We start from the raw sequence: 27,497 nt of genomic DNA on the forward strand, positions 1-27,497 counted from the left end.
ATAGTCCAGACAAGTGGGAGGCTTTTGACAAGTCATCCTGACTGGGGTTTTTGTCTCGCTTTTTCTGTGTGGAGTTGTGTCATCTTGTAGCAGGCTGCATGATAGTTGTCAGAGTATTTGGCAATAAGTCTTTGACTCTTTAAATCCAAACCTCTGCCCTACAATGAGTTTTCGATTTTTACCTCTGTGAAATCCACTTGAAGGGGCTGCTGGTGAAATCAGCATTTTATCAAAAGTCTTTGGCTCTTGCGATCAATGTCAGGCCTCTGTTGAAAATCATCTATCATTTAAGGGCCAGCTCTGCAGTTTTCCTTTCAACCCTCGCACTTCTGTAATACCCTCATTCCTTCGTCGTCCTCCTCCTGTAGATATTTTGCTCTGTCTCTTTCACAAAGACCTTTGCAAAAGCCACGGCTAGCACACTATCTTTTATTTGGCCTCGGCTCCACTTTTCTTTCAACCACCTGGCCGTGCGCTTTATTGACTGACTGGTTTCTCTTTACTGAGGAACTGAAGTCTTAAGGACTAGTGCTGATCTGTCCTCCACTCTGCACTGCTGTGTAACCCTGCCAGCACTGTGGTTCTGGCTGGCTCCTGCCACAGACAGCTCACTGATGCTCAAAGCAGAAGTAGGCACAAGTTTCCACAAAGCTGTAGAGACTGTAGAGTAAGTCTGTCAGTGCATGTCTGCTTTGAGTGTGTTTTGACAACACCAAGGCAGACATTCTGAGTTGGATTGGATGTAGACATTTATTCTGAGACTATGAATTTCATGTTTGTATTCTTTTAAATTTTTTCCCCTCTCTTGCCCTTTTCCATGTCACTAATAATGTCTACCACCTCTCTCCTCTTGCCATCTCACCTCACTTCTCTGCTTTTATTTTTCCATCTCTTCATCACCTCCCATCTTTTCCTGCTCCATCCCTCTTTTCCTCGTCACCTCATCGGACCTCTCATCCCTCCTTCTCTACCATTTACTTTGCTCGCCCCCGTGTCCTGACAACTCAAAAGGGTTGCAATGGCCACGGCCTCCTCGCAGGTGCTCATCCCAGATGTCAACTTGAACGAGGCGTTTGACAACTTTGCTCTTGACTTCTCCCGAGAGAAGAAGATTCTGGAAGGACTAGATTACCTAACAGGTAAATTCACATCCTGTCAAATCTGCAGTAGATATGTTAACAGTCGTCCTGCTGCTGTCTTGGTTTTGTTTTTGTTTTTTTGATTCACTGTTTCAAAGAACAAAACTGTTCTCTATAAGTTAAGAAAACTATCCAGCCCTGTCACATAAGCCCTTTTCAGACATGGAAAACACAACTTTGCTGACTTATTCAATTCAATTTTATTTATATAGTTCCAAATCAAAACAGCAGTCACCTCAAGGTACTTTACATTGTAAGGTAAAGACCCTACAAAGAAATACAATACAAAGAAAACAGCAAAAACCCAAACAATCACATGACCCCCCCCCCCCCCCCCCCCCATAAGCAAGTGCTTTGGTGAAATTAGGAAGGAAAAACTCCCTTTTAACAGGAAGAAACCTCCTGCAGGTAGGGGCAGCAATCTGGCATGACTGGTTAGGGGTGAGGGGAGGAAGACAGGATAAAAACACACGTTTGTCCTGTTTGACATTCTGTAACTCACAAATGCGAGTTATCAGACTTTGATTTTCACATTTGGACGGCAACTGAAACCAAAATACACAAACCTATCTTTTCCTGAGGGAAGAGAGTAATGTTATTTTATGGTTCTTTCAAAACCTTAACCTCTGTTGACTTTATTGCTTTTCGTGGCACCTCAGCTGTCTTCCTTTCAGACAGAAAAGTCATCTGGCCTTAAGGAGCAGCAGATTAACTCAACAAATGCTCATGCTTTCTATGACAGTTACAAAGTATAAATTATCTAAGATTGTGTTGGACAAAAAAGCACAAAGGAAGCTTTTCTAACTCTGCTCTATTTCCTCATACATTGTTATCTTGTACTTTGATCTTTGTGAACCCTGATCTCATATGCCATCTGTTTTTGGATGTCAACACCCTCTCTTTAATTAAAGTCTTCATTGGCCAAAACAAAACACAGGCTCACACCTGTTCAGAAGTTGTGTTCGTTTGTGTGCTATATGGCTCCATGCTATTCAGACTTCTCCACGTTGAATGGGCTGCCTAAATATTAATAGGTCAGACCAAGAAAGGGTGTGATCACGATCTTTACAAAAGTGACCGGGGTTTTCATTCTGACACAAAGCCAACACATTCATATGCCCTCAGATAAATGAAAACGAATGTCTGAAAGACGTTATGAACACACAAAACTCCCCTTTAGAAAGACAATTACCTCGTGTCCACTTAGTGTCAAATTCAAGCAGTAAAAAGTTTATGCAGCTGTTGAGACGTATTATATTTCTGAGAATTAAGACAAAATGACTTGATGACGCTTTCTAACATTTATTTTATTTGATCGTGTTCTTGTTTCCTCCACACGTAGCTCCCAACCCTCCATCTATAAGAGACGAGCTGTGCACCGCCTCCCACGACACCATCACTGTTCACTGGACGTCTGAGGACGAGTTCAGCGTCACCTCCTATGAGCTGCAGTACACGATCTACACAGGCCAAACAAACTTCATCAGTGAGTAACACACACTCAATAGAGGGGAAGAGTAAAGAACAAGGCAGAGCAAACTCATTGGACATGATGCTGTCTCACAGTAACAAGGTCCTAGGTTCAAATCCACCATGTTCCAGGTTTCAGTGTTCTCCTCACGTCTCTGTGGGCTCCCCCTGGATATTCCAGCTTCCTCCCACAGAACGAAGTGGGGTTAGGTTATTTGATGATCCTAAATTGGTTGTCTGTGTTAGCCCTGTGACAGATTAGTGACATGTCCGGGGTCTACCCTGCCTTCCAACCACCCTGAATTAAGTGGAGATTATGGATGAATGGATGCTAACTGAAACTGAGCAAAACTTTAGGAGTCCCATGGATTTTTGCATTCTCTCACGTAGAACCATCCACAGTTACTTTCTCCCCCAACCATTTTTCGGATGAGAGGGGACAGCTGACATGCTGCAATAGTTTTAAATCAATTTTATTGGCTGACTTTTTACTAGTCCCCCACATCTGAAATGAATCTGGTGCCACTGGCTGTCACATAGCCCTCCCATTGTTTATGCGTTTCTTTTCATGCACTGTGCATGATGCACTTCACTTGACTTTGACAACTTCTCTTCGACTGCAGTTCTATGGACCACTGACTGCACGATACTTTCACGGACTGCTTCTGCTCAGGCTGTTCATTCTGTTGCACTTCCTTCCTTTTGCTGTTGCCTAGCCACCAGCTCTAATTTCTTCTCCATTTAGTTGCATCCTCAATTACAGCCCGTGTTTGTAGCCTGGAATTGTGTGACCCTGCTGCTGTTGTGGTATTATAAGAATCGTCTAGTTTTTATCATAAAATATATATAAAATGTACATCTATCTACACAGAAGCACTAAGCAAACCATTTTCACTGACCTCTCTTCGGGTTCAAGAAACAAAGCACTGCAATCATTTCAGCATTACTTAGTCTTATTTTGATATGTTCAATATTTTATACCAGCTGTGTTGGATAACCTGGATTTTTTTTTTGTCTTTTTTGTTTTCCATACTTGTATTTTTAGAGAGATGGAGCTGAGTTATCAAGAGTACTCATTATAAAATAGGCCATACAGTGCATACTGTAACACAAGGGGATGCCTGAGAGAGAATCACATATTTTTTAAGCAGTGTGAAAACTCAGCAGACAAAAACTGAAGATCATAGCTTCACAGTTTTAACCTTCCCCATTAATCCTCAGTACCCCAATCCCTGTATGAGTACCATATTTTTTATTTCAGGGCTGTAACAGTACAATGTACTTGTGATATTTCCCAAACATTTATTCTGCTAGCAGATCAAAGTCGGCAAGAATCAAACAGATTTAATCTAACTAAACACGACCATGATGAAAGTGTTTTGCTTTCAGTGCTTTTCCCGTTAGATATGAATTGCAATTACTAGAGGTGTTTTATAATAGAACAGAGATCATACTGCAGTTTATAAGAGCAAATGCTTAGTTTTCAGAGCAAATTTCAATCCACTATCACCGTCACGTGGCTGACTCAGCAGGCTCCTAATTCTAGTATTAAAATCTGAAATATTACCTTCTTTTCCTGGCAGCTTTTTCTTGACCTCATCTAAAAACATCATGAGATCAAGTAAAGGCTCAATGACAGGTGTGTAGGAGAATTGGTGAGGATTTAAAATGTGGTGCACAGAGTATCGGGCCGCACTTGCAGTAACAATGTTGAGAAGATGGCCAAATAGGCGAGAAAAACTAATGAAAAACATCTTTATTACAAAGGCTGGACTTTTACGGCCGGTCCTCACCCTGAATGTTTAGAGCCAAGCCCTAAATAATTCTGCTCCTGAATAATAAAGGTACCAAAAAAAAGCAATGCACACATTTCTGTATATGGTACTTTAACACTATCTTCATTAACAAATGGAGGGCTCTGGATCTGATGACAGATAATATTTGGTCTTCTTCTACACATCACACAGATTACACGCTGTTACGCACAGATTTCAGGTCTATACACTGGAATACTTTATAACAACTCACGTCTCCAGCTGACTCTCAACCTGCAGCACCACAAACAGGCAACATCAATTTCTATCAGAAGAATTAACCCTTGTATCAAAAACATATTGATTCTCCTTTTGCCTCCTCTCAGTAATCTGAATTGCCGTGCCGTTATCAGTGAGAAACGCATACTTAAGACCCGTGCTCAGACTGTATTATTTAGGTTAGCAGATTACATGCTTCCTCATCAGGACTGCTGGTTTTTGAGCCGCTAAGTTGCGCTGCTCTTGGCAGAATGGTAGTTATTATCAAAATGAACTGGCTGCATCTTTGTAAGTAGCACGCTATTAGTAGATCACCCTGCAATCACACTAATTTGACCTGCTTAGCCAATAAAGTGGAATAAAATTTATTTTCCTGCTGAGGAGCGCAACTCCTTTCCAGCTCCTTGGAAAGGACCCAAATAAAATTCCCTTCATCCATCCATCACAATCCCAGCAATACAGCAATGGACGTTACCAATGCAAACTGAGTTTTAAAGAAAATTAAACACATTTTGATCAAGCTCATTATCTTGAGAGCGTGCATTCTTCATGCAAGAACATGCAAGACTTCATACGACTTTTTGACAAGCAGCAGATTTTTATTACAGCAGCGACACAGTCATAGTTCACCAGTGCATTTAAAAGGATGTTTTTAAAAACTCAAAGTACATCAGTAGGTTATGGTATGCAATAGAACATGTACTTACTTTTAACATTTAGCTGATCTGCACCACTTTCTCAATTTTGATAAGTGTGTTCATGAACATTGAGATGATGCATCGTTTCCTTTCCTTCAATTAAAGATGATCCAGTGCATCCTCTGCTAAAGGAGGTAATAAAGGAAGCAATGAAGCTACTTTTCTTAGTATTTGTTTCATTTGGTCACCACACAGCTACTTCTGGGTCACTTCTCTCATTTAGGAACCAGGACTCAGAGCACAGGTCTTCTTTTTCTTCTTCTTCTTCTGAATCTTTTTGAATCCTTTAAAGTCAAACAGGCTGTCGTCCTTTTCAGGTTTTTACACTTAAACACGGTCTTTCCCTTCATAACATTATTGGGCAATTTAAGTGCACATATTTAAATGTCTTTATAGCAAAAGACAGCATGGCAGTAAAATGATGCAGTGATAAATTATGACACTATTGCCAGTAAAAATCTACATATTGGGACACAGGCAGAAATTATGCTTATTGTTTTATTTTCTAATTAGTTTCTAATCATTAGCTCTGTGACTGACTTGTTATAATGCTACTAGCAAATGACTAAAATTTGAGGCACCATTACATTAAATATAAATGTGTATTTTAAGGGGGTTTGAATGTTATTTAAAACATGTTAGTATTCAAGTGAGCAGTATTCAGTTTTTTGACATTTAAATGCAGAAATATATATATTATACCGTAGAATGACACAAACATAATATTCCTAAATGGGATTTTATGCATTTGTCTCCATCTAGCTTTTGTTTTCTAATCAGCATTATAACCGAATGGCTATCGCGACGTAAATGAAGTGAAAGAAAGGCCACTGCCAAGGAGAAAACAAACGGATGGACTGGTGAAAATCAGAGTGGATAATGGGTACATAGGGGAGGTGAAAACCACTTACTGATATGAGAAGGATGTGATTAATGTACATAATCGTGCACATTCAAGCACATACGCACACAAATACACACACAAACACCTGTGCCTCTCTAATCTTTTCATCTCCTCTTCTCTCTTCTCCTCTATGTGGCCTGACATTTCTCCATCTAACCATGCAACTTAAGTGCTCTAGCCATTTGAAACATCAGGATACATTTCAGCTATGATAGACTGAGTGACTCAGATATTCAGCCGTGTGCTGCCACAGAGTCCTTAGAGATTCGTAGGAGAAACTGAGAAATGGAGAAATTCATTTAGCCCAGTTTGCCACTTGAGTTTTTACCATAGTATTTTTCTCTAACTTTCCAAGTGGCTAAATGCTCCCACTTGAGTGCCATCCTGTCTCTCTCCTTTTTCTCGCCTGGCCACATCTTCAGACTTGGCCTTCCCATGAGGAGGAGAAGTGGGGTTGTGGTGCCTTGTGAACCCTGCCTTTGCAGGATCATCCAAGCAAAGCGGCAGAAAATAGAATCAGCAAGTGAAACCAAATACCATCTTGTGTGTGGCTGCTACCTGTGGCCCTCTGAAAGTTGTTGTGTCTAGTGCTGTTGACGAATGCGGGTGCCATCTGCCAACTGGCATCATGCATTATCCAGTTACACATTTACTTCCTCATAAATATTTGTTTTTCCATCTTGATTTTCAACCAGATTTGACTGTGAAAGTCTGCATTATCATTTTGAGGCTTGTCTGTGCATTTCTGTTGAGGCTCTTAAACACACTTAGTTGTACACTATTTTATTTTATCCTTTTTCATTATATACTACAACCTTCTAATGTCATAACACCTTGGAAAATATTGAGAGAATCAAGTCGGGACATTGCCGTTGCCTGTTCTCACATATAGCACCCATCAGCAACTCTTAATGCTTCAAGTGACGCCGTGCATGCCAGAGGCAGAACACGCAACACTCGTTGGCATGCTGTGAAATCACAGAACAGTTACTTGCTTTATTCTCACAGACGCACGTAAAAACATTTAATTACCGGTTCTTATGTACAGCTTGGGCAGTGTCAGGAAAGGTTCAGGGCTACAGAACATGGGTAAAACAGCATAAAAGGTCATAATAGATTTGCCATAAATGATCTTTTTACAGATATACATTTAGTATAATTCAATTCAGTTTTATTTATATAGCGCCAAATCACAACAACAGTCACCTCAAGGTGCTATATATATTAGACCCTACAATAATACATACAGAGAAAAATCCAATAATAGTATGAAAAACTCCCTTTTAACAGGTAGAAACGTCCGGCAGAACCAGGCTCGTGGAGGGGTGGCCATCTGCTGCGACCTGTTGGGGTGGGTCCTCATATTCCACATAATGCTGCTTTGCTTTTTAATAGTGTAAATAAATATCTGTCTTCTTAGAAAATAGGTAGTTAGTACCTTAGGATAGAGCCAGCTTAGTTTTTTCTAGTCTTTATGCAAAGCCTTTTACACCTTGGCTCTATCATCTGTGTGTACAGGAGAGTGGTATTAATAACTAATTATGAGTACAAAAACAAGTAGCTGTATTTCCTAATACACTTTCTTTGCGATATGAATAATATCTACCACAATTACACTTGCCTAAAAAGAAATGCAGCATCCGCTTTGTTTGGGAGTAGTAATTTCCTTCTTTCCCTCTGCTTCCATCTCCGCATGACATCAGCCACTTTCCCCGTTCCTGTCGCCGGTTTGTACTGTGTTTCTGGGAGGCCTGCCTGGTAATCGCGCTAGCAATATCTGCCTGCTGTCTCCCTCCGCCACCTGTTATTCATGTGTGCTCGTAAACATTGCCTGTGGTGAAATATTAAAATGATTATCACAGGTGAGAAGCAGATTCACAGTGGGCGCAAGGGAAGCCCAAAGTGCAGGGGTAAAAAATTGCGCTTTGTGCATCTCAATAGGGAACAGTTCTGAGATTGATCCACACCAGATCAGTCTTAGAAGTGATATAATACATTAAGAGTAAATGGCGATGAGATTTCAGTCACTGTAGAAGGCCAGTCAGACAATATTAACCTGTACAAGTAAAGTAAGATGAGCACACACGCACATACACACACGTATAGGGCTGTTTTATAAGAAATGAACAGAGGACTAAGACATACCCATGCAAGGACACAGTGAGACACACGCTGTCACCATTAACTTTATATTGCATCATCAAAGACAAACCCTATTCCGTTCCCCAGATATTTCATGTTGCTCTTCCCTTCTCGTCTGCCTGCTTCCGAGAAAACGGCGACACAAACAGATGCACAGACATACTGTACATATACATACACAAGCTCTTGATGTCTGGATGCACAACGCAAGCTGATCTACTTCCTCTCTGTAGTCCCTCGCTTTCTCTTTCCCAAATGGCTCATTCACATACACCGCCACCACACTTTGTAGCCACGGTGCTTTCCAAAGCTAGTGTCAAGAAGCTCCTTTCATTGGCAAAAGTAGCAATAGCATATTGCTGCGCACTGACCTAATTTTATTTAGCAAAAATGGAGAGGTGCTATAGAGATCAAAAGCTTTAAAAATGAAAAGCAGCGTGAAGTCCTTCTCTCTCATCTTTCCCATGTATCTCTTTCTGAAAGCCCACGTAACACTGTAGTCTACCTAATTTCTGCAGGATGCAGCCAAAACGACAGGTGGGTGGCATAAATTTTATGACAACAAGGGACAGCTGTCACAGCAGAACAACAGTCTTGATTTTCTTTTCTTTTTTTTCGAGTGAAACAGCAATAGGATTTCATTGTTAACAGTGCATGCATATTTGCAAATCTAGGATGAAATAAAACACATTTGCATGTAAAATGGATCGTGTACCTGGTGTAAAGGTGTAAATTAGGTTCTGTCATATTAAAGGAAGACGTGTCGCTTGTGCTTTCTTTGTCTTAGAAAAGCTTGTGTAAAAAATGTAGCCCCAACTCCCACTCCAGCCTTAAGAGTCCTCTCCCCTCATTCATTCTTAAAGGCACCTCACTTTTAAAGGCCTTATTTGCGTCCTGTGAAGTATTTATATTTACAAGCAGACTCTCAGCCATTACTTATGCATGCTGTTTCCATCTTACTCAATAATTCACAATGCATCCTCACCAGATGGGACAAGGTAAGCATGGCCCAGAGAACTCTCTCCCTTTCCGTGTTTTTTATTTCCTTGTAATTTTGCTTTGGGAGGAAGGATGAGACAATGAAAAGGGTGGTTATTCTACTTTCAACTCTACAAATGTTAGGCTCAGCTGTGGTTCTACTAAACAAGATGCTTTGTTGGTTTTGGCAATGGCTTTTGGGGGTTTTTTGTCGTTGTTTTTTGGATGTGTTCGTAATTTCACAGTTCTTTGTATAAACTGCCTCTAAAATGTTTGCCCATAAAATAGAATTTCTGTATAGTCTCCAGTTGGCACATCTTGGTTTTATTATTCATGCTGTCAGTTCATTCATTTCATTTTAGCTATCGGCGTTATTAATACACTCGTGTTGTTCACAAGACCATGAAAGAGTGATCAGTTTTTGGGTTTCTGTTTTTTCCACGTCCTGTATGATAGCCTTTGGAAAAGGTACGCAATATAACATGTCACGCAATGTTCATGCATAAAGCGTAAGCACAGCAGCTCCAAACTTGGCATGTTTTGCAATATCCATTTTGCATAAATCAGCAATCCTCCCCTAAAATCCTCCAAAGCAGCTGCATAAATCTCACCTTGTGTTCAAAGTTGCCTATTTCATCTTTGAAATCAGGAAACATACCTTGATTACCACGAGAGTGGTAGGTCAGGTAATTGTGCGATAACAGTGATTTTAATGTGTTAAATCAATCCAGTTATTTCACGCTAGAGTAAAGCCAAAGGAGCTCCCCATTGTGGGCGATCAACTCTTTAGCTCACAGCCAACATTTCCTTTTTTTATCTTTCACAGTCGGCTACATCTCAGAGACTGAGAAGACTGTGTTTAGAAGCAGTTGACTGCACAGCTTACCTGGCATTACCAACTCTATACTGCAAGCTGCTTTAAATCAAAGTGCCCACCAAATAGGGTCATGCTGTTACTGCCTGTGTTTCCATACATTTGAACATTAAAGGCAATGACAGTCTTTTGCCTTGAGGCGCTTACTTCAGAGATTTATATTGAGAGTACCTTGTTCGTAATGGCTTATAGTTTTAGCTTAGTGAACGCACAATATTGCCTCAGGGGAGTTTGTCATGCTAAACCTGATGTAAAAGTACTGTAATGGGATGGATTAGTATGTAGACATAAATGTTGCATAACATGGAGAGCCGTGTGGTCTCTGAGCTCCTTATTTGGGTGGGGATGACTCACTTGGGGGCTTTGAGGAAAAATAACCCTCCTCTGGTCGGAATTGAGAACAGATTTTACTCTTTTGAACATCACTGGAAAAAAAAGGTTCTTAGCAGGACACACTAACTCTGCTTACCTTAAAAGCGGCAACATAACCTTGTTACTAATGCTGTGTGTACTTGTGTGTGTCTCTGTGGCTCTGCCAGGCTTGTACAACTCTGCAGACAGCTGGATGATCGTACCTAACATCAAGCAGAACCACTACACGGTGCACGGCTTGCAGAGTGGCACCCGTTATATCTTCTTCGTCAAGGCTATCAACCAAGCAGGAAGTCGCAACAGTGAGCCAGCCCGCCTCAAAACCAACAGTAAGTGAAGGCACATGTTACACTTCTGCCAGCCTTTTCATGAATATTTACAAGCCGTGTTATTTGGGTTTGGATATTTAATACAGCTAAAAGTTTGCATCTCTCTCTGTATCATATGTGCAACATAATGTTGTCACGACTGAGTGTTTTTCCCAAAGGATTGTCTTTGATTTACAAGTGAGTGGCAGATTTGCTGCTGATTCAGAGCTGGTTTAGATTATTACATTGTATATGCATACATGAAAGGAGAAAGCAGCAAGAGTGCCAGCAGTGCCTAATGTATTTCTGTCACAATCACTCACTCACACTCAAAGCAATTCACTGTAGGCCATGCAATCTTCACTGAATAATTTTAGTCTAAATGTATGAACAGTTAAAGAAAAAACAAAAAGTATAATGTAAAAAAATTTAAAGGCATATTTCCAGAAGGTAGGCTTTCATCATTCTCTGATGTGGAGAATCAAAAAGTTGACAATTTTTCAACAAAAAGTATTTATGTCAAAAATGTGTTTGGACATTTCTTGAGTAGACATTTGATATTACGATATTCTTACAAGTGCAATTTCAAAAAAGTTGGTACTGTGCAAAATGTAAATATAGACAGAATTTAATGGTTTGCAGACCTCAGAAAACCATATTATATCAACAATACAACATGTTGGTAATATCGTTACCTTTTGGTGTGTTGACGCCATCAATTTCAAGAAATTGTAAACACTGTAAAAATGGAAAATTATGGCTTTATGACTGTACGTGTACATGTATATGAGTCACCTAGCTTAATTGTGCTCGGAATAGAAGGAGCCTGGAAAATGCTTCATACCTTCCTTGGTCAGTAGCGACTTGTTGGCTGTACATACAGACTTCATATATACATACGCTATGATGATTATCGTAAGATCTAAAATTAATCTCTGACTACATCGTCCATCAGCACAATACCACTACAAATTCTGCAAAATGACACAAAAAGTATCCTACATGGATAATGCTCTAGTAATAACACCACAAATAGTGTGATGGTAAGATTAAAAGTATACTGGGATATGGGTAAGGAATCCTCACACACTTATTTTAGCTTATAGAGTTCACATCCTGAATGGTTCGTACATAGAAGATAGAATTGTAATGTTTACTTATCACATTTTAGCCACTTTTTGTCAGCGTAGGTTTACTGTTATCACCCTCTCCCCACCAAAAAGTGTGTATTTAAGTTACAAGTATGTGCATACTTACTTTTTGAAGTATGTACATACAGTACTTTTGGTAGCAAGACCCTTGACAAGTATTCTGTGCTTTGACACACATTAAGGTGTACAAGTAGCTGAATTAAGTAAACTGTACACGAGAGAGCTTTTCCACGTTTTTCCTCTCCTACACACCTGTCAGATTACAGTGAGTTGTGCAACAGTACAACTTATTTTTACCACTGCAAATGTTACAGGGATTAAACCTGTAGTACTCTGAGCACCAGCACCTCTGTCGCCAGTCTGTCGCAGAACTGATATGGCATCCTCCCTTCTTCTATAAATGTACTCGTTTTGTTCTTACCGCGTACACAGCAGTTGTTTTTCCTGCTTGGAGAAATTTCCACTGTTTTTACAAGACTGTTTAATTGTCGTCCTTCAGATTCTTCGTTGTTTCTCTTTTGTTTCTTTTCTCCTGTTTTCTCCCTGAGGTAGAGATTGCTGCTGTCAAAGCTCGCCTCAGACTTGAACTATTTTCCATTGCTTTAACATGCTTCTTTTTCCCTGTAACAGTACAAGCTAGTAAAAAAAATGCAGTTTTTAAGGTTAGCTAAATGTGAGCAAATAAACTTCATAAAACCACTGATACTCTTTGGGGCATGTAAGGTTAGAGTCAACTTGAAGAGATAGAATAGTCTTAAAAATGCTTAACTCCTTTGGGACATGGGGGAAAAATATTGCCTTGCCAAACATTATGATGTGGTCACTGGTTAGAATTGCATGGGAACATAATTAAATTGTGACCACATTTTAACAATGCATGGCCACAACAGAATGTGTTGTTTACTGACCACACTGGATCAAGTCTATGCCACTAAATTAGGGCTGAACGATTATGGAAAATAATCTAATTGCGATTTTTTGCCCCAATATTGCGATTGCGATGCGATATGCGATTATTTTTTAAGGTCTTTGTCTTCTGTATTATTAAACAAAGACAAGCAATACATCATATAGTATGGCCAATACTATATTACATTAATTTTAAACTGTTCTTTCCTGGAAGACAGACCTCTGTTATGATGACATGAGGTGATGCATGAATTGATGACTGACATTTTTATTTAACTTCTTCAATCACAACAGTATATTTGAACATACACAATAGTTTATTTTTAGCTTATAAACATCTGAGCATAAAGTGCTGACAAGGAACCCTGGTGTAAACATTAAAATGAAAGTCAGTACAATGTGCAGATTGCAGAAATATACATAAACAAAATCTGTGGCTTTACCACACTCAGTTTTTCGACATCTGTGAACTACTAGACAGTCATTCAATTAAAAAATAATATTAAATAAATAAAACTAATAAATAAAAAATACACACATCTTACTGATCTCTGCAGTCAGTAACATTACACATAAAATGCAAACATAATAGCAATTGTATAAACACACACACAAACACGCCTTTAAAATTTAAAGGCGTGAAATTGGACGGTCTAGTTCTGATTAGCGTCACCGCTGTCTCGGTGGAGTTTAATAAACTCGGCCGTCTGCTTCTTGCTATCTAAAATATAACCAGACACTGGTGTAAATTCTCGACTGTCTCATACTTCTGTTTAATAAGTTTTCTGTTTGACGTTTAGTCAGCTGTGTGAAAACCAAGGAGGAACCCACCCGGGGGATTAATAAAGTTTTATTTTATCTAATCTAATAACTTTAATCTCAGCCAAACCGATTTACTCACGAACAAACAAAACACTGAAAAAAGCCCAACAATAAAATTTTTAGGTTGTCTAAGTGACTTATATATTACGTTTAACCCGAGCAGCGAAAGTCCGCGGTGATCTGAAAATAATGTGCCGGGAGTTGTGCCGTTCTCGGCCGCATCAGTAACCCTCGAGCTCCCGGCTAGCTGTCGAGCTGGTGGGTAGCAGACGCCTCTGAAAACGTCGAAGCGCTTTTGCAAATATGGGATATCTTGATAAACCGAGCAGATATTTGATGTTTACACAACTACTTTCTCGCCTGAAAATATGTTAAAAGTTTATTTTGTGACTCAGAAAGATTAGTATGAGTAATTTTAAAACTTAGTAGCGGCCGCCATTGCTGGAAACTGGAGTTTGGCTGGGCCGCGCTATGACTTCTGGGATATGGTAGGCCACGAAGGACACACCCGACCCATCCTTCAAATTCGGGGAAAAGGAGGACGCATTTGTCGGCTACATTCGGAGGAGTCTACGAATTTGGACAGCCTTCGGCGCGTCGCTGTGACGTAATCGGTCTACAAATGCGGCCTCAGGAGGATGCAGCCCATGAATTTGGACATGTCCAGAGTATAATCGCAGCCTTTGCGGTTAGAAAATTGCACTTGATCATGTCGCGATATTATCGCAAATGCGATATATCGTTCAGCCCTACACTAAATAGACATTGTTAACATTTACTTGTCAGTACACTACACCAGGTCCAGTGACAAAACTAGTGACAAACACCACAGAGGTTATTTATTTGTATTTTAAAATAAACCACTATCCGTAGTTTGTAAGTAGCTGTTTCTGTGTGGTTCCTGCTGATTTTGAGTGATTATTGTGAGTGGTCTAAACATTTATTCCAGATAATAATTTTTAAAGAAGAAAGAAAGTGTACTTTATTGGTCCCCGTGGGGAAAATCCCTCTCTGCATTTAACCCATTCACTCAGTGAAGCAGTGGGCAGCCATTGGGCGCCCGGGGAGCAGTGTGTGGGGACGGTACCTTGCTCAGGGGTACCTCAGGGTAGCTGTTCAGGGGAATCGAACCCCCGACCTTACGATCATGGGGCCGCCACTCTACCTACTGAGCTATCCCTGCCCTGTACTGACAGTCTGTACTGTGTACTGACAGTCTTGTTTAGTTTTACACCTAGATCTGATTCAGTGTTCTCCAGCAGTCTGGATTTATTGATGGATTCTGTGACTATTTTTTCCTTTGCTGAAGTCTTACAGCACCAACCTCTCTGTAATGTGGGGCTTCTTGGTTGCACTGCAAGCTACAATGAATGTCAAATTTAAGTCCCCTCTAGAGGCTCCCATATCAAGTGATAAGGTAATATGTTAGTGCTGCTTGACAACAACCATGATGAATATTGCAGGGTATCATCATAATTTATCACTAGTTCAACTCAAAGATGAATCATTCTTAACATTCCTCTTTTAAAAACAGTAAAAGAGACGTCATGGCTGTATCTACAAAGTCACATCACCCACAGTCTATTTTGCGGGAATATTCATCAGGTTCAGCTGTGGCATATAATAAGTTAAAACCTCAGCGATATCGCTAATTTAGGATGTGCCCCAGGGGTGCTCAATAAAATTTTAAAATCAGTCTAAAATTGCAGCCGAAGTGCAGTGAAGCAAAAATGCAGCTGATATGCCAGCTCATTTCAGCCTATGCCGGGAGTGGTTTTTAGGATTAACTGTCATCAGGATACACTTGGAATATATAGGCATAGTTAAGGTTTGAACCTTTTTTACTTTATGTCACTGATTTAACATATTTTAGTATTAAGTATTCGTCTTAGCAGGCTTCTAGAAAGCACTATCACCCTCCTCACCAGCATATCCTTTTTTCCACTGTATGAGATACTGCCATCTGGAAATTTCCCAGTTTATTTCAGTTCAGTAAAGCTTTATTGACATGATATGGTCAGAGATTGTCTATTGACAGTTTACAGTAATCTTTTTATAATACATGAAATCTCTGTTTGTTTGTCAACTCTTCTTGCATGATCAGGAGTTGAGCAAGGCTCCCTGAAGGTTCTCATCTATATCAGAAACTACAACATCAAGCGTGTTGCCTAGCAACCACTTACCAACAGGCTAAAACAATCCACTTGTTGAGTTTTGAGTTTATGCACTTTCGACAACTTATAAAAGCATACAAGGATTTTTATTTCACAGCAGTGACATTGAGATATGATGTGATCTTGTTGCCTAGCAACCTACCAATAAACTAAAAAGACCCAAATATAATGTGCATACACAAATACCACCTCAGGAAATCATTTTTATTTTGCGACAACATCTAATTTTTTCATTATGCATCATGTTGCCTAGCAAACACCTACCAGTGAGCTAAAATCACAGTCTAAACTATACTGTACTACACATAGTGAATACTTTTAAAATACCTATATTTAAACAATAGTGTACTGACTACATAAAAAGTTGTGATATATGTAGTAAATACTGGTTTTATGGTTGACATTAAAGAGAATCATGCCTGGCTTTACTAATAAACTGAGGTCAAATGCATTATGTATATTATATAGATATATGTATACTCTTAACCGTATGAACAGAATAGTAAGTCACCATGAGCTCTCATGTAAGAAACAGTCAGACCCACCCACACATAAACGAAATCTCTGTCCACTGCCTATTACCATACATATTTGCCACTACAGCGTAGTGCAAGATAGCACACGACAAAGTATATCATATGCATTAGTATAATGCACTACATAGGCTAAAGCTGTAGTTTAGTGCAATATTGAATGATTTTCTCTCTCCCCCTCTACCCCCACGCTGTCATTCTTCCTCTCCTCTGGCAGCCTGTGCTATCAGGGGAAAGAAGCTTGTCCACCCACAGCCAACAGTGGTTGAGATTCTGAGTCGGTGATTGGCAACCAGCATTTCGTTCTGCTGTAATGGTTTAGACAAGCCATCAAAATAACAAAAAACATTAATATTTTTATCCATGATTGAGGTTTTGTGGTTTTCATTATGACACCTGTGTTTGTGTCAGCCTCTTCACATGTTTTTGTCCCTCATTCTCCCTCTCCTCTCCCACTTTATTTTTGGCAGAAGAATTGGTATTGAGATTACAGAGCCTCACTCATCTGTTCTGGTGAAGTCGAATAGTGATTTTGGATTAAAATGGGTCACAACAAAACCGATCACAGATATCTCACTTTGACAAGCTTATTAGAGTTTTTTCCTTCTGACTGCTGCTCTGTGGGCTCAAGTAGCAAGCTTTTTGAGCTCAGAACTTGCACTTGAAGTCTCTTTTTTGTCTGTGACTAGATTGGAAGGTTTAGCTGTCTCAGTATTTTAGGATGAGAGGATCTGGGGGCTTTTAACCTAAGCTCATCATATTTCAGGCAGAGGGTTGCAAGCAAAGAGCATTTTGACATGTAGCACTACCAGATACTATAAAGTCATGCATCACAATCCTGCCTTTTCAACAACATGACTCCTTAAATTGCTGCAGATCATATTTGGGATTGCAGCAACTCTCAAACCTCAAAACAAGGTGAATTCCCGAAGATATTAATAGTTTTAATAATTATAACAATTTAAATTTTTTGAACTGAAACTAACAAATATGGTACACAGACTCAGAGAGCCTAACTAAATGTGAACAAGTTTCCTAATAAGCACAGATGTTGACTTAATCGCAAGCAAATAAACTGAATAAACTCGTCTTATTTGACCTCAGAGGACACAAATTGCAATTTAATGCAAAGCACTGAATGCATAAGGAAATGCTTAATATATTACACCAATTACCATCACAAATTCTAAAAGACATTTTATGGGAGCTGATCGTGTTAAAATAAAGTGAAGGAATTCGACATGGCCTTTGTTGTTTTTTTCCGTTTGTTAAGGTCTTTTTTTGTTATGCAACAGCTTGTTGTGGCCTCAAACTTTTCATGTTCCGCTTTTGTGTCCCTCTCTAACCCCTTTCTTGGCACGCTGGCCTCTGTTACCCCTGGCTATGGCATATGATCGCCTCGTCTGGAGTCTATTTTTCAATCTTTATGCCATCTGTCGAATAATCTCAGAGGTCATGCTTATCCTTTTTTTTTTTTTTTTTTTTTAAGATGATACACCTTTCGGTCTTAACACTGGGCAGCCCTACAGGTATTAGCACCAAATACTTTAAACATTTGTTTTAAAGTCTTCTTCGTATTAAAAGATATTCAAGAAGTTGGATTATTATGTTAAATTGTTTTTCGGGAATCTTGAAAATTTAGGATGTATTGTGGTGGAATCCAGGAATAATAAAGGAGCATTTCACCAGTTTTACTACACTACTATGGCATAAAAGTATGTAAAAATAAATAAATAGTATTTGCGTACTGTATAAATCATTTTGTGGCTCCGGTGGGAGATGTTTAAAAGCATATAAACTGCTTCATGTGATCTCATTAGGAGCTAAAAAAAATTTCATCTTTCATCTTACCAACAGCTCTCTGTAGTCCAGTCCACATTTCCGCCTGAAGGCAGCATCTTGAAGCTACTCAACAACATTTTACAATTAAAAAGGAGTAAAATAAGACACCTGCTCATTTTCTGCAACAGAGATTTCTATCTTTTCTTTTTTTATATATATATACTACCCATCTCAAGTGTTCAATCTTTAAATGTTTTCATCCTTTTGAAATTCAGGTTGGCTTGATTGAGACAACGTTTAAAATCATGTCCTAGAGCTTTCACTGGCTTTTGAGGTCAGTCTAATAAAAGCTAAACCTCGAGTGCCTGAAAGTGAACAGTGGCACTAACGCTGGAGCATATGGAAGTATCACTTTGCTGTGGGATGCTCGCAGCCAACATGTGAAGTAACTCACAGCTTTTTGAATAACATATGAATTAAGCATGATGCTAAGAGGGGCATGTGCATGTACAGTACTGCGCAGAAGTCTTGAGCCACTCCTCATGTCTCCATATTTTTCTTCTAGTTTCTTTCAACTTTTCAAAGGGGTCTTGAGCAAAAGTGCTCCAGGCTTTGTGAAATTTTTCAGTTTCTCATTTTCAGTTCAGTCATTCTGTCTTATCATTTTTAGATGAAAGTGGGAGATTTTTAGTTTGTTAACAGGTGAAGAAATACATTTTAAACTTTCGTTTAAATTGGCGGCATGGTGGCACGATGGTTAGCACTGTTGTTGCACAGAAATAAGGTCCTGTGTTCAATTCCACCATCAGGCCGGGGGCTTTTTGTGTGGAGTTTCTGTGTTCTCCCCGTGTTCGCGTGGGTCCTCCCTGGGTACTCCGGCTTCCTCCCACAGTCCGAAGACATGCTGTTAGTGGGGATAGGTTATTATAGTGGAGAAGGGTTATTTGAGCAGTCAAAATTGCCCATAGGTGTGAATGTGGGTGCGAATGGTTGTTTGTCTCTGTGTGTTGGCCCTGTGACAGACTGGCGACCTGTCCAGGGTGTACCCCGCCTCTCGCCCTATGAAAGCTGGGATAGGCTCCAGCGCCCCCTGCGACCCTGAAAAAGATAAGCGGAAGCGGATGTATGTAGTAGGTCGGGAGGAAATTATGGCAGGAAGTGTCTACAGCTATCTGTAAACCACGGTTGAGGATATGTCATGGCTTCATTCTGTATTTTAGTCAGTGGTGTTTGAGAACTTGTCAAAACTGATGTAATTATGAACACTGAAAAACACCGTCACATTTTGATCCACCATCCAATATCCATCCAATATCATCTAAAAATCATCTGAAAAAGTGATAACAGTTTGCCTAAGAGAGTTCAGACTTTGTTGAAGAATAAAGGTGGGCATACCAAATCTTGACTTTAAAGCTTGTTAGAATTGTACAAACTGATTTTGCCTTATATACTAAATTTAGATGTATGTTTGGACACGTTTCAATAAATCACCGCACCTATTTCTCATTTTCCGACATATAAGAAAAAATGAAGGGTTGCTTAAGACTTTTGCGCAGTGCTGTACAAGCAAGTGTGCTTGTGTGACCTTTTAGTATCACAACTGTGCATTTACCTCAGATTGAACTGTGACCAGGTTTCTACATGACTGTCTTCAAAAAATGGAGCCAGAAACCTACAGAGAGAGCGTGTGCAAGTGGATGAAACGTGACAGATTGAGAGTGAGAAAGGAAGAGTGTTGGGTGAATAAAAGACACCAAATAGCTCTTTGCAGGGATGAGTGTCTGCAGATGTGAGTGCCCTCAGACTACTGCTTTTACCCAATAATACAACCCAGGCCTCAGCAACGTAGAGAGATGGGTAAAAGTGCAATATGCCAGTCCAGTTACACTTTGTAATTCTTCAATGGGAAACACATTCACTTTAAACAAGCACAGAGTGGTGTTATTTAAGTACAGAAAAAGCACGTTTTCTTTTTATGACTCGTATTCTTCACAGATATTTGCTTTACTGTTCTTTAATATATCTTTTATTTATTATAGAAAAAATTATGATAGTAAAATATTATTTTAAATTGAAGCATTTAGTCATTTAAAAAACGTCTTTTTTGAAAACGACATAATAATGATTACATTTGTGCTTAAGCAAAAAAATATTTTTATGCATTTTTAAGCATTAAATTCAATTAAGTTTGCATTTCTGCTCGGTCACAATTTATTAAAGTTGTAGCTCACAAAACAACAAGAACCCATATTAATCCAGACTGCTTCTGTTAGGCGGTGCCCTGTTTGTGCATTTTTTTAATTGCCTGTCTATCTCGGTAATGAATTCATGTCAACAAGAAGCAAAGCTGCACTCAGAGTATGAAGCAGTTTGGTTATTTAGGACAGAGAACAGATTTAAATTTAGAATGAGTGGCTTTTTTGCATGTTATGTAGATTGGTCTTACAGTTTATCATGCAGTGCCTCTCTCTATCTGTCTGTGTCTGACTGTTGTTCCCATAGACAGTTGGAACGAGACGTCTGATTATATAGAACTGTAAGCAAATAAAGGCCCTACCACTTTCTTGATCTACAACCTTATTATTTTGCAAAAATGTAGTTCCAGTTAGAGTGAAACAGAAAATAAAGCAGGATATGCTCTTGAGTGTGTCTTCCTGGGTTTTTAAGTCAGATCTGCTCTTTGTCAAGTCAGGTTTTCAAACACCAGTAAAACACCAGTACACCCACAACCAAGATCCTCTAGACTGCAAAACCAGACATGATGTCACGGTGGCTGTGTCCATCTTTTATATACAGTCTAAAATTATTCCACACTGCAGGCCACTCACTATAGTCCTATGGAGCAGGCTGTCCCACTCATAACTTCTGATTTTGAAGTGCCGGTGCAGCTTGATTTCAACTATAAGTTGGAATTTCCTCAGCTAAGGCCATGAACAGCTTCTTTTGAACATGACAGGTTTTTTTTAAATTTTTTGTGAATATTTCTAGCTATTACATTCTCATCTCCACTGATATGTTGTCAGTTTAGCTATGATAGTGTGTTTTTACAATGACCAGACGCATTCACATTCCAGCTTTCTGGCTTAACATTTGGAGCTGTCCCACAGCGTGAAGCCTCCACTGTAATTTTCTAGAACAAAAGAAACTGTCTGACGGAGGAGCACCAACAATATAAACCCAGGCTTAAATATGTCTTCATTTAGCAGCTCTATTGTTTTAACTAAAGACTAGCCTCTATTTTGAGTGAGCATATTGTTTATGTCTAAACAAAACCCAATCTGAATGAATACTTGCCTTCCTGTAGGCAGCAACTTTGCTGACAGTCAAACACTGGACTGTTGACTTAACAATGTTTGTCATTCTATTGGTAAACTATTCTGGGCAGTCATATTGTGTGTGTACAAAGCAGGGAGCCAGCAAACCCCAGAGAGTTTGTGGGTGTGTGTATGTGTGTGTTCCTCAGATCCTAGACACAATATTAGGTAAGCAGCTAAAATCCCAGCTGAAAATATCACATGTCAAGGTGCCCCAGGGATACACGTCCCTCCTCGTGTTAAAGGGCCTGCAATAATATTTACCCAGCATGCATCTCTGATGACAGGCCCCGAGCTACCACGCACTCCTTAAAGTAAACAGTCGGAGGTAGAGATGAGATGAAGAAACAGGAGGTAAATCGGAGCAGAGGTTGGAAAGCTATAGAGGAGGAGAAGAGGAAGCGTCCACATAGAATAGTGGCACATGGTGCATACTGGGATTTTAAAGCATTCCTGGTAGATAGTTGATCTTTTTTGCATGTCAGTGCTACTTCTAACTCCCCGTTTGTTCTGATCTGTCAAATAAATTAAAAACAATAGAGAGACAGTCTGTGCATGCACAAAAAGTAGCCCTGGAATATCTCCATGACTTTGTTTTTAAATAGATTAACAGTAAAATTAAATAAAGCAGTTCAGTTCTTTTGATTTAGGTGGTGCCAATTTGCAACACTCGCCTCAGGGCAATTTATATCCTATAAAGACTCTATATTATTAAAAAGAAAGTCCAAACAATCAGACGCAGCACCAAATATTGAATTTCTCTCCAATTCCAACATTGTGTTTAACATACCTGTTATGTTTAGATCCGTATTCATTATGTATGCCCTTCTGGGAGGTATATGTCGAGTTCCACCTTCATTATGCAGCATGAGACAAAAAAACCCCAAAATGCTGTCATTAGTCATAAAGAACTGTTTCCAAGAACAAGACAAACAATAATCCTGCAACAACTCGTCTGGCCCCCACGGGGCCCTGAAGTAACACTGGCAGTGGGATTTACGATTCTGTTCTTTAATAATCTCAGAGAACAGAGTTTGCAAACCAAAACTCCAAATGTCTCCCAGTTTGTCTCTACTTGTCACTTTGACTTTTTTTTTTCTTTTTTGGAAAAGTTTTTGATATTACTCTTTTTAGATGGGTGCCGTGTGTGCTTTCAATCAGGGGCATTCCAATTCAGAGGGTTTTAAAGCAACAGTGTTTAGGCTGCTTGTCAGGGGCAAATCAGTCTGAAAAGACATTTAAAAAGCAAAGTCTGACCTATTTAGCTGCCAGGCAACCTTTTAGAAGTCCCACAGCACCTTGAGTTGCTTGACAGTGAAAACAATAAATCACAGCTCCATAGGAAAACAAGCAATTGACACAGAATAGAACATCCCCCTAGCTGATCCAGTCTAGCATCAAACTCTGTAGTCCATCACTGTATGCACTGTCAAGAAATTTCATTATATGATGAAAAACAGCAAGAAAGTAGTTTTTTGGACAGATGTTAGCTGATTCCTCGATGCAATAGAGCTTCATTGTTTTCCATAAATGTAAGAATGAGCCACAGTGCCGCCCTCTTGGGAATGTTCCTTTATTAAGAAGTAGTTAAGAACTTTTAAGAAGTACTGATTGATGGCGCATTTATTTGCTTTGGTCTTCCCACATAGTGTTGCATCATTTCATCTTTCTTGTTGATATCCAAATAGTCCATAGAGCTGAAGACAGCCAGGTCACTTCACTGCGTTATAAATAGCTTTGTTTTTATGAGCTGTCAGCGCTAGCACATAGCGTTTCTCATTAGCTGAACGTGAGGCAGCTCAGTTTTATCATAAACCACAATAAAAGATCTTATTATTATCCTGTTATTGTTATCTTGAAGGTTACCAAGCCAATTAAACATCAGCTTTAACTTTCAAAGCCTATGGTGCCATCGTACGCTACATCGTCCTTCAGTGACATCCCATTCTTAATCTGTCAAGTTTAATATGATGTCCACTCCTAAACCTCATGCCCATCTTTTGCTGCTATGACAACTTCGACTCTTCTTGGAAGGGTTTCCATGAGGTTTAGGAGTGTGCAGCGGCTGCTCAGTCATGGAAACCCATTTCATGGAACTCACTAATTTGAAGGCTACATGAACTTTGGACCTTTGTAGCAACTGACTCTGCAGAAATTTGGCAAACTCTATGTAGTATGTGCCACTTTGTTATACTATCAATAACAGCTGACTGTGGAATATTTAATAGTGAGGAAATTTTATGATAAGACTTGGCAGCATGCTATCACAGTACCACTCTGGAATTCACTGAGACCCTGAGTGCGACCCATTCTTTCACGAATGTTTGTAGAAACAGTCTGCATGCCTGGCTGTTTTGATTTTGTACACCTGTGGCCATGCAAGTGATTGGAACACCGGAATTCAGTGATTTACTTTTTGCAGTATAGTATATGACCATGTTTTGTCATTTGTATTTTTGAGGCTGGCAGAGTTTTTTCTTATAGTTGCTCGCTGAAATTCATTAATTCAGCTGGTGAAAATGCCAGCAGGTGGAGGGGGGCGATTGGGGTTGTGTTAAAATGCCAGACTGCAAACTGAATGTGAACACTGGAAGCTAGAACGATCAGCATCTCACCAAGGAAAGCTTCATAATAAAACCATGCTTTCAAGTACCCTTTGATACATTTGCTATTTTTTTTCCTGCAGTGCAGCACATTTATGTGAATTGACACAACAAAAGAGGGAATACCGAGAGCGTGGCTTTGTTTTAGTGAATGATTACATTTCACACACACAAGCAAAAGCCCTGAGAAAGAATCTCGCTGGAAGAAGGGGGTGGGGGGGGGGGGGGGGGAGGCAGTCTTTCACATGCTTTTACTCTAACGAACCATCACAGACGCTTCCTTTCCAAAAATGGCTTCTTAATCACAGTGAAATTCTAAGCAGACCCAGAAGCCTTACTGAATATTATTTTTCTAGCACTGGTCTCTGAAGACTTTGCCTAGTTCGTTAAAGGGTGAAACTGCAGAAGATCAAGGACTGCTGTTTGTCTTTGCTTTTTCACTACACAAAGACTTTTCCAGTTTTTGGAGAAGTTTTGTAGAAAGAGCCAAAAATTGCCCAGGAAGGACTGAAAAGAGAGGATGTGACACATAAACACTCTCGATGCCAAGAAGTCATGCTGAGCACCTAATACCCATGCAGTGTTATTGGATGTCCCCGTCCGTGTTACATGGCTGCTGCATTTCTAATCTCACCAGTGTACCTCTGTATCTCAGACAGATGAAAGTAGTCAGCACAGCTGGATTCGACGCCACGTCACATATGAACGAGACAATTAGAAGAAAAACGGCACGCTGCCAGTTGGCAACTTCTAAACAAATGTAAAAACCTGTGGAAGGATACAAGGTTGCGTTATGCTGCTGCTGTGTTACGAGAGCTCGCTCGGTGTCCCTGATGCTGCTGTTTCTACTGGAGTAATTGTTTAGTTATGTAGTAAAATGGATCTCCTTTATTATGGAGGCAACCCAATCTTTCCCTCAGCAAAAATGGAAGCCAGGAAAAAGAAGAAGTGTGGGTGAAATTGACTGAATTGAAATAAAGTCGATTACCCAGATGCTGCCCCACTGCAACTACTTCAGCAAAGACCCAGCAGAATGAAGTTGGAATGAAATTACTTTTTATAAATGCTCCCCCAACAGTTGTCTCTTTTATTTCTCTCCTCTCTTTTTTTCCTTGATACAATTTCATTTCTGTGTTTTACAAGGTTCCATTAAAGACTCGCAAGTACGTAACAATGCACAGCTCTGAGGTAGTCTAACGTAGAGCGATTATCTCTGCAGACACAGATATCGCTGAGTATTTCTGCAGAGGCTGAAGCACGCTAATCACAGTTACCGCTTGGATATTACATCTCTGAGATTTGCTGCTCCCCCATCTCGTCTTTATTGTTTTGGCTCTAGAATCTGACAGCAATATGCATATTTTTAGTCAAGAGTTTTATTTGTGTGGGGGCATGCCTGTGTGGTTTCTAAAGGTAGCTGATGTAAGAACTTTCTTTGAAGTAAACATTCACTTTCTTATTTTGAAACGGTCTTCTTCCTAATGTAGAACTCCACACATGACTTATTTACACCTTTAGGCCAGGAGTACAGCACTCCAGAAGAAATCAAATTTGGCATGTTCTCCAAGTGCTGCTAGCAAATACCAGCACACTCGCTGTGACTCTGGGTCTGTTCATTTCATGGCGGCTCTGCAACATGGAGAAGCTTCAGCGGCGCACTGAGTACTCAAATCTTTAACTTAAATAAAAGAAGAACTTTCACACAGTAGAACATTCCTCACTGCGTGTAGGTTTGTCCGACATTCAGCATTAAGTTAAAGTACTGATGTATGAATAGTAATGTAGAACGGCTTCATAAAATGAAAACGCTAAAGTACAAGTTGCTAAATTTCTATGTTCAGCACAGAAATGTATTGGGCTCATTTTCACCAGTGACAGACTTATGACTCATTCTGGGAGTAGACATGGCTTGCAGGTGCCTTAAAACAGGAAATGAAAACTTGGGCAGTGGTTACAAGTTGCAGGCGATTTTTTTTTTTTTTTTTTTTTTCAAATTTGTAACAGTTTAGTCTCTAAACCTTCCAGCTATTCGACATATTCATGGGTTATTTCAGTTGTACCGTCCATTTTGATAGTTTTATTTGCAGTGAGATCATGCCAAAAAACTCACAGTTTAGGTGCAAACTGATTATTTCAGGCTTTGTCCATTTACAAGAATCCCGCTGGCCCCGGTTCAAAACATTTCTTCTTGGCAATTTACTGAACGGCATGTCTGCTTCTTGGAGAGGCTCTAGTTGATGCCTTGTGTACGGGCCTGCTTGTCCTCTACCGTCACATGCGTCTCCCCTTCCTGAACCTCGGGCCCAGCCTGGGCTCTCAGGAGTCATCCCCTGGAAAGGCATGACAGAGCCCCAGTGTTTGGAAATGGCTGCGCTGGCAGCGATAAGCAGTTCAAAGAAGAGAGCGCATTAATGTAATTGGCTGCCAGCAGCGCATTGGCCTCGTCGTCTCATATCCACATGCGGTAACACACACTCACCACGCAGATTATTGGAGAGGGGAGTGTGTGAGAGTGGAGAGAGGATAGAGAGGATGAGAATGAAAGAATGGGGGGAAGAGAGATGAAGGCAAGGGCAGATAGAGAGAGGGGAGGCGGAGTCCGGGTCCTCATTGTGTCGCTCATTAAGCCATGGGAGGCTCAGGGAGGCTGAGAGATGAGATGAGAGGTGTCAGAGTTAAATGTCAGGTCTGGAAGGGATGTGGCTGACTTCCATGAAGCCTACGCACACACACATTGAGAGGTTGAGAGGGGATCCTCTGCTCAATCTTCAGTCTCATATTATCCCCTCAACTTCTCTTCTCCTTCTCGCTCCATAGCTCCTCTCTCTCTCTGCCACTCACCTAGTTTTGCCCTCCCAATTTTCCACCCATTACACCCAAATTACTGGTGCCATTGCAAACTGAATTGTTGCAGCCGGGTAGTAACATTTCCACTGAAAAGCCCCAACCGCTACCTATCGTGGTGGAAGTGAAGGCTATTTCCTTCAGCTAATTTCCAAGTCTGTGTGATTGGAGGCACAGAGGAAAATGCCGGGTGGCTTCCTCCACTGTTACGAAATGTTTTCACCAAAGGCTGTGAGAAGCTTTGAAGTTTAGACTCTCGCCCTTGTATCTCAAACATTTTCCTCTTGTGTCTCTCCCTGTGAGTTCTCTGCAAGCACTTCTCACCCCGCTTTCTATTTGTTTTCTGCTTTTGCTGCTCTGGGTTGAAATCTTCCTCTCGTTTTATTCTTATTTTTGGTTCTTTCTTCCTTTTATCTTGTGGCATCGCCGGCCTCTTTCACTTCACAA

The 27,497-nt window shown here is 40.0% G+C and overlaps 1 protein-coding gene across 5 annotated transcripts in view; it reads left to right on the top strand.

Moving 5' to 3' along the window:
• mid2 (midline 2) overlaps nucleotides 1-27,497 on the top strand; it is a 163,734-nt gene that overhangs the window by 128,719 nt on the left and 7,518 nt on the right. For all 5 annotated transcript variants that reach the window (XM_026142972.1, XM_026142955.1, XM_026142964.1 and 2 more), the window contains 3 exons: nucleotides 1,012-1,139; nucleotides 2,482-2,625; nucleotides 10,778-10,939. In XM_026142972.1, the coding sequence (XP_025998757.1) occupies nucleotides 1,012-1,139; nucleotides 2,482-2,625; nucleotides 10,778-10,939 (434 nt within the window). The remainder of the gene's footprint in view (nucleotides 1-1,011; nucleotides 1,140-2,481; nucleotides 2,626-10,777; nucleotides 10,940-27,497) is intronic.

Source organism: Astatotilapia calliptera, chromosome 2 (assembly GCF_900246225.1).
Source record: "Astatotilapia calliptera chromosome 2, fAstCal1.2, whole genome shotgun sequence".
Taxonomy (NCBI): domain Eukaryota; kingdom Metazoa; phylum Chordata; class Actinopteri; order Cichliformes; family Cichlidae; genus Astatotilapia; species Astatotilapia calliptera.